This window comes from Scardinius erythrophthalmus (genome assembly GCF_964197995.2).
Source record: "Scardinius erythrophthalmus genome assembly, chromosome: 10".
Classification (NCBI taxonomy): domain Eukaryota; kingdom Metazoa; phylum Chordata; class Actinopteri; order Cypriniformes; family Leuciscidae; genus Scardinius; species Scardinius erythrophthalmus.
This window is the reverse complement of record NC_138230.1, coordinates 12,843,282-12,857,478: the sequence shown is the minus strand read 5'-3', so window position 1 is coordinate 12,857,478 and position 14,197 is coordinate 12,843,282. Positions and strand designations below refer to the sequence as shown.

Genomic DNA, 14,197 nt, shown 5'->3' with positions numbered 1-14,197 from the left:
AATTAATATATTTAAATACAAATATAATTCATTTGTATAATTATAATAATATATATATATTATTTTAATTATTTATTATGTAATGAATGAGCATATCCATTAAAGTGTGTCATTACATAAAATAATAACAACAACCAAAGCTCATCTATGGTTAAAAACCAACTGCATTGCGATTCTCCATTGACAACACCAGTCTCCTTCACATCATCGACGGAAGTGGCGTTGATTTTCGCGCAAGGAAACGAGTCCTGGTCCTGGCGCGCCAAATTTCAAAGCACTTCCTGGGGAGAGGAGGCGATAAGATTTACCACGGAGCACAAATAAAAGACACATGTAGCGTTTTACTAAACATATACCTTCATAATTTAGGTATGTCATGCTTTTGTAAGTGTTTTATTGTCGTAATGTTCGACGAAATGAGATGGTTGTATTTATAAAACAGCTGTTTTCAACTCGCTTTGTGTGAATGTGCTTCATGCGCGAGCCATCCACTGCTCAGCCTTCACAAACACTAACATTTCTGTTTGCGACGGTGCTATAGCGAAATATGTATATCAAACAAACGGCTGCGCTTTGTAAATACGCCGCATGCTTTATAAACTACTGCTTTGAAACGTTTTTGAACAACTGAATATGATTTTAAGTTTCATAAAGAAACCTATAGGCTACAATGCATGGTGTAAATCAGAGAAGCAGACGGTGATACTGTAGACGAGCGCAACTAACTTTGACATTTGGTCAAGCTATAAATTATCAGCTTTCATAAATGTATGTATTGTTGAGGCTATGCGATGGTCCACGTTGACTAGCGACTCTTTAAATAGTTTTTTGTAAATGTATTTAATATAATGAAGATATGCTATTTTTAGGCTATTCACGGATTACTCTGTATAAAGATCAATACAGCATCTCTAAACATTGTGTATATTAAAATAAACTATATATACAAATATACCGGTACATGTAAATATTTAAACGCATACTACTATGCATGATATATGTGTATGTATATGTGTGTGTATGTATGTATATGTGTGTGTGTGTGTATGTATATGTGTGTGTGTGTGTATATATATATATATATATATATATATATATATATATATGTGTGTGATTGTGTATGTATATATATATATATATATATACATGTAAATGTGTGTGTATATGTATATAGGCTATGTGTGTGTGTGTGTAATAATTAACATGATGCTTTCGCAGTTCTAATCATACACAGAAACACACACACACACACACACACACACGTGTGTGTGTTTCTGTGTATGATTAGAACTGCGAAAGCATCATGTTAATTATTATCAGTTAATAATTATTAATTTTTTTAATTTTCACTGTAGAAATGCTAAAAAAGAATTTGCAATAAAGAATTTAATATTGGTAATGTCACTAAAACGCTGTATTGTTCTGTTTTCCAGAATGAAGACCTGCAGGTGACGGCATCTGGCCTGGCACTGCATATCCACTTTTAATACTTCACATACCCTAGAAATTTTGTGCAGAAATCTTATCTATCTATCTGTGCTGCAACTTTTTAGCTTGTCCTCCAAATATTTTAATAATATCTAGTGTGTCAGATGTTATTTACTGGGCGTAATAATATATTTATAAGGGTCACACTCAAAAGAGTCTTTCTGAGTAGCGAGTCTTTGATGGAGGACGTTTAGCCCAGTGTGATTGGCCCAGCTGTTGCCGGCTGTGTTGCAGATTTCCTCCCCATTTATTTGTGGGATGTCAAAATGTCGTCAGGAGTCCAGCCGTGTTTTCAGCTGTTGAGGATTGGGTTGTCTCATACAAACAATAGTAACGCCCATGGAAATGAGTCATCTGACTCTGCGCCTGACCTGTACACTTTCCGCCCCGCTCTGGCCGAGTGTGTGTTTCGGCTGGGACGGGCCACAGAGCTCTGTGACGTCACTCTGGAGTCAACAATTGTGTCCCGTATCCATGCTGAGCTCCATGTGGATAGAGAAACCGATGCCTCTGGAGAAGAGGGCTGGAAAGTTCAAGTGAAGGACCGTAGCAGCTATGGTGGGTGTTGTTATATTTAAAAATAAAAAAATTATATACATAATACATATATACATACATACATACATACATACATACATGTTAAATTGATTAATCACATCAAACATAAAAGTTTGTAAACATATAATATGTGTGTATATATATATATACACGCATACACGTGTAGAATATATAAATGTGTGTGTGTGTATGAATGTGTGTATATATACATATATATATGCACATGTTAAATTGATTAATCGCATCAAACGCATCAAACTTTACAAAAGTTTGTAAACATAATGTGTGTATATATATATATATATATACACACACACACATACGTTTAGATTATATATATAAATATATGTGTGTGTATATATATATATATACACATGCACATGTTAAATTGATAAATCGCATAAAACATAAAAGTTTGTAAACATAATATATATGTGTGTGTGTGTGTGTGTGTGTGTGTATATATATATATATATATAAAATTACAGACTTTTATGTCAGATGCAAGTAATCTATTTGACAGCACTACTTTTGTAACTCTTTCCCCACCAGCGTTTTTTTATTTTTTTTAAGTTGCCAGCGACTGCTATTTTATTTTACATATGCATCTGCTATCGCTTGTTTCTGCTTTTTTTTGTTATGATCAGGAGATTCTGTACTCTTTCAGAAGATGTCATAGCTTCCCCTACGGTATACCTGTAAAAACACAGAAAATTCCATCAATGGCGGGGAAGCGTTTTCATAAATGACGGAAAATTCTGACAATGGCGGGGAAAGAGTTAATGATAATTTCAATATATAAAATATTACAAATGCAATATTTATTCATAATATTTTGCTTTAAACATATAGCCTAATTGTATTTTTATGTGAACATGACCTACCCAATTGCATTCTGGGACAAGTGTAGATTATTTTAATAGAAGCTCTGATGTAAAATGTCTTCTAAGAAGTTTCTCTCTGTTCCACAGGCACATGGGTAAATGACATGCGCCTCCAACAAGGGGTGTTAAAGGAAATCTTTGATGGCGACACACTCACCATCGGTGGCCAATCAGGACGGGCTAGCCCAGAATTCTACTTCCTCTTCCAGAAAGTACGGGTTCGCCCACTGGACTTTGACGCCATCACTGTGCCCAAAGCGGGCTCCTTCTCATCTGACATTAAGAACCGGATCAGAACGTCCTCGGACCGTAAACCGGAACCCGCTCTGGACATTTCAAAGCTGTCCATCAACAGAGCCACGGTCATCCTCAACTCCATCGGCAGCCTGAGCAAGATGAACGGCAGCTGCTGGACTTTTAAGAAAAGCGACAAAACGACCAGCTTGAATGCTCCGCCATTCAACGCTTTGGCCCCGCCCACAACCCCGCCTCCTTACCAGGCTGTTGGCGAGATTTCATCCAAGTCTGTCCCGCCGTCCTCAAAGAGCCGACGCAAGTCAGCCCACACGGTTCTGCTGGAGGACGACAGTTCAGATGATCCCGCGGGCCGCAGAGACCTGGAGGACGGGAGGAGAGTACAAGCAAAGAAAAGACGACGACTTTACAAATCAGAGTCAGAGGTGTTTCAACCCCATCTACCCAAACTGGAGCAGAGTTGCCGCTCACAGTTTGACGTGTCGAAACACACCGGCAGCATTTTCAGTGCGGCACAGAACAGGCAGTTCAATCATGTTGTGAACATCAGTCACACCACAGGCAACAGCATCAATCTGACTCCCCTCCGCCAGCAGAAGCCCTGCTTGTCTGGACCTGGAAGGAGACCAAGGGCAAACAGCTCTCCGATATACTCTTCCCAGAGGATGGGAAGTGAGAATTACAACCTGACCTCCCCATCAGCGAGGATGAGCAAGACGGAGAAGGCTAGGGGGGTGATTTCTCGCTTTCAGGCCTCAACTGGGTGAGTGATACTGGATAGTCACGTACAGGAGCCTCACCATCATCAAAAACCTGAAAAAATCTGGAATTTATATAGGAATTTATAATCTATTCGTATAGGAATTTATATACAGTGTACATATATATATATATTCTAAAAATAAAAAAAAATCATTAATATTTTTGTCTCTATCGAATTTTAGTATCTAATTTTATATATATATATATATTTTTTTTTTTTTTTTTTTTTTTTTTTTGATAGATAGATAGATAGATAAGATAGCATTTTATGATGTATGAAATATCAGGAATCAATTAGTAGTTTCCAAGCCTAGAAAATGTATGGAAATGATTAAAATCTTTATTCTTGACTGTCTTTTATAAAATTAATATTTTTCTAAGACTGACATATTTTTTCTAATTTTTTTAAAAACTTTTTTTTATTATAATATAATGACTATATATAGATAGTCATTAATAATTGCATTTTCTTTTATGTAAAATATCGGATTTTGTGATTTCCAAGCCTGAAAAATGTATGGAAATTAATAAAATCTTTATTCTAATATAAGGTTTAAAAATTCAAAAACAAGTATATTAAAAAATAAATAAATATTTTATGAAAATAAAGCGATTTAATTTTTTAAACAATAGTATATTTTACGACTTTATTTTATTTATTAATATACAATTTTGCTGATTTCTTTTTCTGCAGGCGACGACGTGGAAGGCCTAGAAAACACCCGCTGCCACCACGACCTTCCCTGCCATCTCCCTCATCATCATCTTCCTCTAGCTCCTCCTCTTCCTCCTCCTCCTCTTCTTCCTCTTCTTCTGAAGACGAGGATGAGGCTGACGTGGGGGTCGCTCAGGGTGTGGAACCGTGCGCAGCGGCACACTGTCGTCTCCCGCAGCAGGACACCGTGCAGTGGATCCAGTGTGACGACTGCGACGCCTGGTATCACCTCGACTGCCTGCCTCACAAACACAACAGAGACTCGCTGCTGTTCGACCCCAATGCAGACTTCCACTGCGGCTGCCACTCGCCCTCCTCCTCATTCAAAGCTCTGTAATAAACCACATGCTCTCAGACATTGTTGTTATTACCATCAAATTCATAGGGACTGGCAGATATGATGCTGCTTGGCATTCACCGTGCGAATGATGGCGAGTTAATGTTTTCTGCAGTGGTGCTAATTGTTTTGAATGGTGATTTAATCTGATTTGGATCAAATGAGGGTGTTGGATTTGCACACCAGCTTCAATACGCACTGCATCCCATTAGAACTCGACACTGGATGCTTTCTGACAATTTATGATACATGTATTCCACATACTCAAGGATGTAATCTCCTAAAAGCTAAAAATCAAAAATATGTATGAATATATTTCTGTCTTTTTTTGTGGGATTTTATATTTTCAAAAGTATGGATTGATGAATTAAAGAGACTGAGTCTTTTGATTAAAATGTCGGGGAAGACTTGTATAGGCTTAACTAGATTCAGTTGGTTAAACATACTTTATCAACATTATGGCTAGTATGTAATATGTTATCATTAAATACTGTATGAAAGGTTTTAAATGGGTGATGAGAATATATACGCTTGCAGTTATGAAGATGTGCTGTCTTATCCAAGAGTTTCATAAGCATTAATATCAGAGCAGCTAAACCTGAAATCACTCCAGAAGCTTTTGATTGAATGCATAAGTGCAAACATTTCTATGTACATTTCAACCTTGAAATTTCATCGCACACATGATTGTCAGTTGTTTTTTTCTAATGTGGCCTTTTATTAACTCAAGTTTTGATTCTGGTCTGGACTAACCCTGTGTAGATGTATAACTGTTGATAAGAATAGAATTTCTGTGGTATGAATGTTAAAAGATACTTTCACTGTCTTCACTTTAACTCAACATTCTAAAAACGACAAATGACTTTTGTCACCATGTTTGTCTTTTTGGGAATCAAGGGCTGAATAAAGAATTCTATATTTAAAATATGATTTGTCAGTATATGTAGAGTGCAGTGAGGAGCTGTTAGTATCGGAGAGTGCATTTTATATAATAAGAAAACTTAGTCAGTATAAATATAAATGTAAAGTAAGATAATATGACATGCATTTCTCTATGTTGCTGTCTTGCATGATCTAATTTGAACAAATGTATGAAGATATATTAACTTTTCAGCTGTATTTCGTATTTATTTTTATTATTATTTTAAATATTTGTTCATTTAAAAATGTCATGAATGCAGTACACTTTTTCTTTAATCATTGCTGGTCCTGCAGAGCTTCTTTTCAGGGTACGTACGTTTACACTAAAATGATGCACTAAAACCAAAAGGTTTTCCTTTGCATTATCAAAAGGTTCCCCGGTCACATGGATCCGCGGAAATGACTAAAAACGCTGTATTATGCCAGGCCAGTAGTTGGTGATGATGTCACTTTGTAAAGAAACACTTTCACAGTTTTCACAAATTCATAAACTTTCAAAAAAAATTTTTTCAAAAACTTGCACTTTTATTCCTGATTTCAAAAGTTTGTGTTTTCAGGCCCCCAAAACTAACCCCCAGTTGTAATGCATGGTACAATTAAGTGGCATGAGAAGTAGCCAGTTAAAAAAACAACTACAAGCTTGATGTGCGAGAACCAATGAAGTTCATTCTCGTGTTACGCAGCACGTTTGAGCTTCCTCAAGAACCAATGAGGTTCATTCTCGTGTTACGCAGCACGTTTGAGCTTCCTCAAGAACCAATGAGGTTCATTCTCGTGTTACGCAGCACGTTTGAGCTTCAGCAAGAACCAATGAGGTTCATTCTCGTGTTACGCAGCACGTTTGAGCTTCAGCAAGAACCAATGAGGTTCATTCTCGTGTTACGCAGCACGTTTGAGCTTCAGCAGGAACCAATGAGGTTCATTCTCGTGTTACGCAGCACGTTTGAGCTTCAGCATGAACCAGTGAGGTTCATTCTCGTGTTACGCAGCACGTTTGAGCTTCAGCAAGAACCAATGAGGTTCATTCTCGTGTTACGCAGCACGTTTGAGCTTCAGCATGAACCAGTGAGGTTCATTCTCGTGTTACGCAGCACGTTCGAGCTTCAGCAAGAACCAATGAGGTTCATTCTCGTGTTACGCAGCACGTTTGAGCTTCAGCAAGAACCAATGATGTTCATTCTCATGTGTTACGCAGCACGTTTGAGCTTCAGCAAGAACCAATGAGGTTCATTCTCGTGTTACGCAGCACGTTTGAGCTTCAGCAAGAACCAGTGAGGTTCATTCTCGTGTTACGCAGCACGTTTGAGCTTCAGCAAGAACCAGTGAGGTTCATTCTCGTGTTACGCAGCACGTTTGAGCTTCAGCAAGAACCAGTGAGGTTCATTCTCGTGTTACGCAGCACGTTTGAGCTTCAGCATGAACCAGTGAGGTTCATTCTCGTGTTACGCAGCACGTTTGAGCTTCAGCAAGAACCAGTGAGGTTCATTCTCGTGTTACGCAGCACGTTTGAGCTTCCTCAAGAACCAATGAGGTTCATTCTCGTGTTACGCAGCACGTTTGAGCTTCAGCAGGAACCAATGAGGTTCATTCTCGTGTTACGCAGCACGTTTGAGCTTCAGCAAGAACCAATGAGGTTCATTCTCGTGTTACGCAGCACGTTTGAGCTTCAGCAAGAACCAATGAGGTTCATTCTCGTGTTACGCAGCACGTTTGAGCTTCAGCAGGAACCAATGAGGTTCATTCTCGTGTTACGCAGCACGTTTGAGCTTCAGCAAGAACCAGTGAGGTTCATTCTCGTGTTACGCAGCACGTTTGAGCTTCAGCAAGAACCAATGAGGTTCATTCTCGTGTTACGCAGCACGTTTGAGCTTCAGCATGAACCAGTGAGGTTCATTCTCGTGTTACGCAGCACGTTCGAGCTTCAGCAAGAACCAATGAGGTTCATTCTCGTGTTACGCAGCACGTTTGAGCTTCAGCAAGAACCAATGATGTTCATTCTCATGTGTTACGCAGCACGTTTGAGCTTCAGCAAGAACCAATGAGGTTCATTCTCGTGTTACGCAGCACGTTTGAGCTTCAGCAAGAACCAGTGAGGTTCATTCTCGTGTTACGCAGCACGTTTGAGCTTCAGCAAGAACCAGTGAGGTTCATTCTCGTGTTACGCAGCACGTTTGAGCTTCAGCAAGAACCAGTGAGGTTCATTCTCGTGTTACGCAGCACGTTTGAGCTTCAGCATGAACCAGTGAGGTTCATTCTCGTGTTACGCAGCACGTTTGAGCTTCAGCAAGAACCAGTGAGGTTCATTCTCGTGTTACGCAGCACGTTTGAGCTTCCTCAAGAACCAATGAGGTTCATTCTCGTGTTACGCAGCACGTTTGAGCTTCAGCAGGAACCAATGAGGTTCATTCTCGTGTTACGCAGCACGTTTGAGCTTCAGCAAGAACCAATGAGGTTCATTCTCGTGTTACGCAGCACGTTTGAGCTTCAGCAAGAACCAATGAGGTTCATTCTCGTGTTACGCAGCACGTTTGAGCTTCAGCAGGAACCAATGAGGTTCATTCTCGTGTTACGCAGCACGTTTGAGCTTCAGCAAGAACCAGTGAGGTTCATTCTCGTGTTACGCAGCACGTTTGAGCTTCAGCAAGAACCAATGAGGTTCATTCTCGTGTTACGCAGCACGTTTGAGCTTCAGCAAGAACCAATGAGGTTCATTCTCGTGTTACGCAGCACGTTTGAGCTTCAGCAAGAACCAATGAGGTTCATTCTCGTGTTACGCAGCACGTTTGAGCTTCAGCAAGAACCAATGAGGTTCATTCTCGTGTTACGCAGCACGTTTGAGCTTCAGCAGGAACCAATGAGGTTCATTCTCGTGTTACGCAGCACGTTTGAGCTTCAGCAAGAACCAATGAGGTTCATTCTCGTGTTACGCAGCACGTTTGAGCTTCAGCAAGAACCAGTGAGGTTCATTCTCGTGTTACGCAGCACGTTTGAGCTTCCTCAAGAACCAATGAGGTTCATTCTCGTGTTACGCAGCACGTTTGAGCTTCAGCAAGAACCAATGAGGTTCATTCTCGTGTTACGCAGCACGTTTGAGCTTCAGCAAGAACCAGTGAGGTTCATTCTCGTGTTACGCAGCACGTTTGAGCTTCAGCAAGAACCAATGAGGTTCATTCTCGTGTTACGCAGCACGTTTGAGCTTCAGCAAGAACCAGTGAGGTTCATTCTCGTGTTACGCAGCACGTTTGAGCTTCCTCAAGAACCAATGAGGTTCATTCTCGTGTTACGCAGCACGTTTGAGCTTCAGCAAGAACCAATGAGGTTCATTCTCGTGTTACGCAGCACGTTTGAGCTTCAGCAAGAACCAGTGAGGTTCATTCTCGTGTTACGCAGCACGTTTGAGCTTCAGCAAGAACCAATGAGGTTCATTCTCGTGTTACGCAGCACGTTTGAGCTTCAGCAAGAACCAATGAGGTTCATTCTCGTGTTACGCAGCACGTTTGAGCTTCAGCAAGAACCAATGAAGTTCATTCTCGTGTTACGCAGCACGTTTGAGCTTCAGCAAGAACCATTGAGGTTCATTCTCGTGTTACGCAGCACGTTTGAGCTTCAACAAGAACCAATGAGGTTGATTCTCGTGTTACGCAGCACGTTTGAGCTTCAGCAAGAACCAATGAAGTTCATTCTCGTGTTACGCAGCACGTTTGAGCTTCTGCAGGAACCATTGAGGTTCATTCTCGTGTTACGCAGCACGTTTGAGCTTCAGCAAGAACCAATGAGGTTCATTCTCGTGTTACGCAGCACGTTTGAGCTTCAGCAAGAACCAATGAGGTTTATTCTCGTGTTACGCAGCACGTTTGAGCTTCAGCAAGAACCAATGAGGTTTATTCTCGTGTTACGCAGCACGTTTGAGCTTCAGCAGGAACCAATGAGGTTCATTCTCGTGTTACGCAGCACGTTTGAGCTTCAGCAAGAACCAATGAGGTTCATTCTCGTGTTACGCAGCACGTGTTACAATGCTGCCCTATAGCTGGACTGTTTGTCAGGTGGAACCCACAATTCCTCTGACCTTTATGAAGTCTGTGACCTAAATGTCTGAATCACCTACTGTCACATCACATCCCGTCCCATTTGTCCATTCCTTGAACATCCCTGTTGTTCTGGGAGGCATTTGTAACACCTTGTGAATTTGAGGTCAGCAGAGACTCATACCTGTGCATTACAGAGGCTGTCTCTCTGATGGATGGCTTGTATTAACTGTTCTCTGCTCTGATAAAGTGTCTAGTCTTTGGAAATTTCAATAACTCTGGCTGTTTTGTACATCTCTAGGCGTGCATCTGGAGGACTGAGGGCGTTTGATTTGCTATCATTATATTAAACTCCATATTAAATATATATTGAACTCTAGTCTATATCATATAATGTATATATGTATATTTTATTGTATTTTTATAATATATTTTTTGAGTTTCATATATTTTATTGTGTGTGTGTGTGTATATATTTAATAATATATATATACACACAATTAATAATATATAATGTATTCAATATATATGTATTCATATGAATTACATGAATTACACATCTAAAATAAAAGTCTGTAAACATATGTGTAATATATGTATGTATGTATGTATATATATATATATATATATATAGTTCTTTATATTACCTCTCTTTTGAAATTTCTTAATCTGAGCATATTAACAAATTAATTTTTCTTTGAAGAGAATTATGATCATTTTTTAAAAACATTTAATATTTAATGAATTTTATTCATGTCAATGATAATGATATTCATCAATTAATAATGAACTAATTTAAAAATAACCTGCATAATACATTTGCACTGCAGAATTAAGGACCGAATAATCAATTATTAATGTTATTTATGTGTCCAGCATTGAGCAAAGGGAATTCTTTTATTATATATAAGTACATACTACTCCAGAGACTAGATTCCTGAACATAAATTCACCTGTGCACTTATATGTACAGGGCCTTTGGGTTGCCATGTCAACCTGACATCTGTACGTTATCAAGGAGAGATAAAACAGAGGTGTGAAATCTTTTCAGGTTCTTCCTAATGAGGGCAATGGATTGCAGTCTGTCCGTGTTGCCATGGCGATGCTTTTTGCAGTCAATGGAAGTGTGTGGCAGGCAGGACCTGTGAGACAGAGACTAATGTTGGAAGAAAAAAACAAACTGATGCGAGGACAAAGCTGAATACTGCTGTGCTAGTTAAGAGTCTGATTAAGCTAGTAGGGATGAAGCGAAATAAAACGGCTTAAAGAAGAAGATTAATGCATATGCCAGCTTCCTTTGGCCACCAGAGGGCAGTCTTGTCCCATTAGCCTGAGCCTCAATATAATTAATGTGTTCAAATTTGGCATGTACCTCGTCACACACTGTCTGTGCAACAGACATGAATGAGACTATAATTATAGACGTACGCTACTACTTCTTTACTAATCAATCTAACACGCTCAAACAAAAACAGGTAAAACATTACCACAGAGTAGCGTAAATGAAATCAAAATAAACAATTCTTATTTGTTATGGACCACTGCATTATTTATTGTAAATGATTAATCCGCACACATCATTATTGTTTTAAAAAACCAGTGCCCTCATAATCTTTAATCAAAATAGCTTCATCTTCATCATCTCTTTTCTTCTCTGATGACTTGTTTACTGGCGCGAGGGCGGGGCAACCTTAGCAAACCACAACCATCCAATCAAGTCCTGGACAAAATCAAGTCCTACCCTTCACATTTTCTTGTTCAAGAAGCCGTTTCAGGTCTTTCACAACTTCAGTTTCTTCCCTACTTTTTATCAAGGATAAAAGCCATAGAGAATTGAAGGAGATGTATTTTGACAACCAGAACGTGTGAATGAGTGAATGACCTTCTTGCCTCTGATACTGGTGTCCTCAGCCTTCTGATTCTTTTGCAGCCTTTTGCAACTGTTTGCCATTCTGTATTCCTATCTCGTCTAACTGCTATCAGTATTACAGGAATTGTCCTTCAAGCTCATATCTCTCAGACAGGCTCATTACGAACACAAAGTCACTGTTTACAGTGGAGTACCTCAAGGATCTGTTCTTTGTCCACTTCGATTTTTAATCTACATGCTTCCTCTGGGTCAGATCATCCAGCGTCTTGGTCTTAATTTACAAAGTTATGCTTGCTGATGATACACAAATCTATTTTTCTGCTCAGCCTAATTCTGCTTTTTCTCCCCCTCCCATTACATCCTGCCTATACGATCTCAAAGCATGGATGGCTCAAACGTCTTAAAACTGAATACTGAAAAAAACAGTAATCTTGTTAATAGGCCCTAAATCCCTTGTCTCCTGCCAACATGAATTCTCCATTCATACTGACAGTTTTAGTTTGTCCTTACTACATGCAAACTTGGGGTAATATAAATTATGCTTTAAACCCCACATCAATCAGCTTGTTAAGAATTGTTTTTCCCATCTCCGTAATATTGCCGTACACAACCTTTGTTAAATCTCAAAGTTATTGAAACTGTTGTCCATGCTATTTTAATCTCATGTCTGGACTATTGTAACACTTTGTTTTACGGACTACCCACTAAAACCCTAAACCCTCAGCTGCTCGTGCCCTTACATTTAACAAAAAATCAGCTCACATCACTCCCATCCTACAGAAATTGCATTGGCTCCCTGTTCACTAATATATATATATATATATTATTGTTGTCAAACCATCTAACAAAAAAGTTTTTGTTTACATAATATATACAGTACTGTGCAAAAGTCTTAGCCCCCCCCCCCCCAAAAGGTTTTAAGTCAGTTATTTACACACACACACACACATATATGTATATAAATATAATAATATAATAATATATATACATATATATAAACAAAAACTTTTATTTTAGATGCGATTAATCGATTTGACGCCACTAATATATATACATATTGTCTTCAGAAAAGGCGAACATCTAGTTTTGGTCACTTTGTGTGAAAACCAAAAGCATTTGAAAACTCACTTCTCAGTTTATTATATAAGTAGTCTTAATGCTATTTTGCAGAATCTAATTATATATTCATTTATATGGAAGATAGAATATCGAGCCTATATCATGCTGCATAAACATGCAAGATAATGTGTAATGTAAACTGAAAAGCAGGCATTAACCACCTGACAGCTTAAAGTGTGATGGACTGCAAGCAGACGGTTGGGTTATCAGAACATGCTCTGCTTCAGATCGTCTGGGTGACTGACTGGGATCTAATGGGGTAGCAGTGCATGCCATGGAGACACTTGAAAATTCATCCATTTTCTGCTGACCGGGTGAGCGGGTGGCCTGCCAGCACAGAAAACTCTCTGGAAAACAACATCGCTCAGCAACCTCAGGACAAAAGCGCTCAGGGCAACTTTCTGTGGCACAGGCTATGTGAACCAGTCAGGCCCCGAATCTAACATTACTGTGGATAGGAGTTTGTTTTACAAATGGGGGGTTGCTGGGGGGCTGGGGGGAGGGGGTGTGAGTCTCCATGAAATCAAAATTGACAATTCTTATTTTTTATGGAATATTGTAGTGCCTATTATTAATGATTTATTCGTGCACATCATTATTTCAATTCATATGCACTTGTTATCTTTAATTTAAATACTTACCCTCCATCTTGCAGCAACATTTGTTTAGATGACATGTTGACTGGCACAAGGGCTGGATAAACTGTCACTCACATGAGATTGAACCAATAGCAAACCTCAACCATCCAATCAATTCCCGTCGGGCAAAATCAAGTCCCGCCATACATTTTTTTCTTGTTCGAGAAGCCGCTTCACTGTTTGAGAAGCTGTTTCATTAAATATTTTATTAAAGTTTTATTAAAAAAATTAGTCCTGCCCACAGAGCTCACCACAGACAAATTGTGACATATTAGAACTGCTCCAAGATTCAGCACCCAAGGACGACTTTCTGGAAAACAGCCAGGGAAGCCAGGACAGCATATTACAGCCTCCGATAACATCAGAGCAACAGCCAGAGGGGCCAGATATGTTATTCCTCTCTCCAGAGAAAATGGATGGACTGGTGTATGCTGGAACCAAACTATCCCACTCTATAGAGCTGGTAAGTCCCGCCCATCCGTAAAACCCCAAGTGGACCTTTAGGTTGAAAAATCGTCAATGCAAGTGAATGGGAGAAAATAATTATTTTCTGGTCCCGTTTGAATTGTGCCATGAATTTGAACATATGTTGTCTGTGAATTTTTTATATAATTTTTCATGTTAC

At 39.2% G+C, this 14,197-nt stretch overlaps 1 protein-coding gene across 1 annotated transcript; it reads left to right on the top strand.

Annotated features, from left to right (window-relative positions):
- Nucleotides 1–182: 182 nt before the first annotated feature.
- tcf19l (transcription factor 19 (SC1), like) lies at nucleotides 183–5,920 on the top strand. Its single transcript, XM_081375938.1, has 4 exons — nucleotides 183–369; nucleotides 1,434–2,046; nucleotides 3,018–3,948; nucleotides 4,642–5,920. The coding sequence occupies exons 2-4, from the start codon at nucleotides 1,755–1,757 to the stop codon at nucleotides 4,997–4,999; spliced, it is 1,581 nt and encodes a 526-aa protein (XP_081232064.1). The 5' UTR covers nucleotides 183–369; nucleotides 1,434–1,754; the 3' UTR covers nucleotides 5,000–5,920.
- Nucleotides 5,921–14,197: the final 8,277 nt, after the last annotated feature.

Bases quoted from the DNA above. Each gene is read 5' to 3' on its own strand.
- tcf19l (XM_081375938.1), top strand. From the start codon at position 1,755: ATGTCGTCAGGAGTCCAGCCGTGTTTTCAGCTGTTGAGGATTGGGTTG. The intron at 2,047-3,017 runs GTGGGTGTTGTT...TCTGTTCCACAG, and splicing joins GAAGGACCGTAGCAGCTATG to GCACATGGGTAAATGACATG. The intron at 3,949-4,641 runs GTGAGTGATACT...CTTTTTCTGCAG, and splicing joins CGCTTTCAGGCCTCAACTGG to GCGACGACGTGGAAGGCCTA.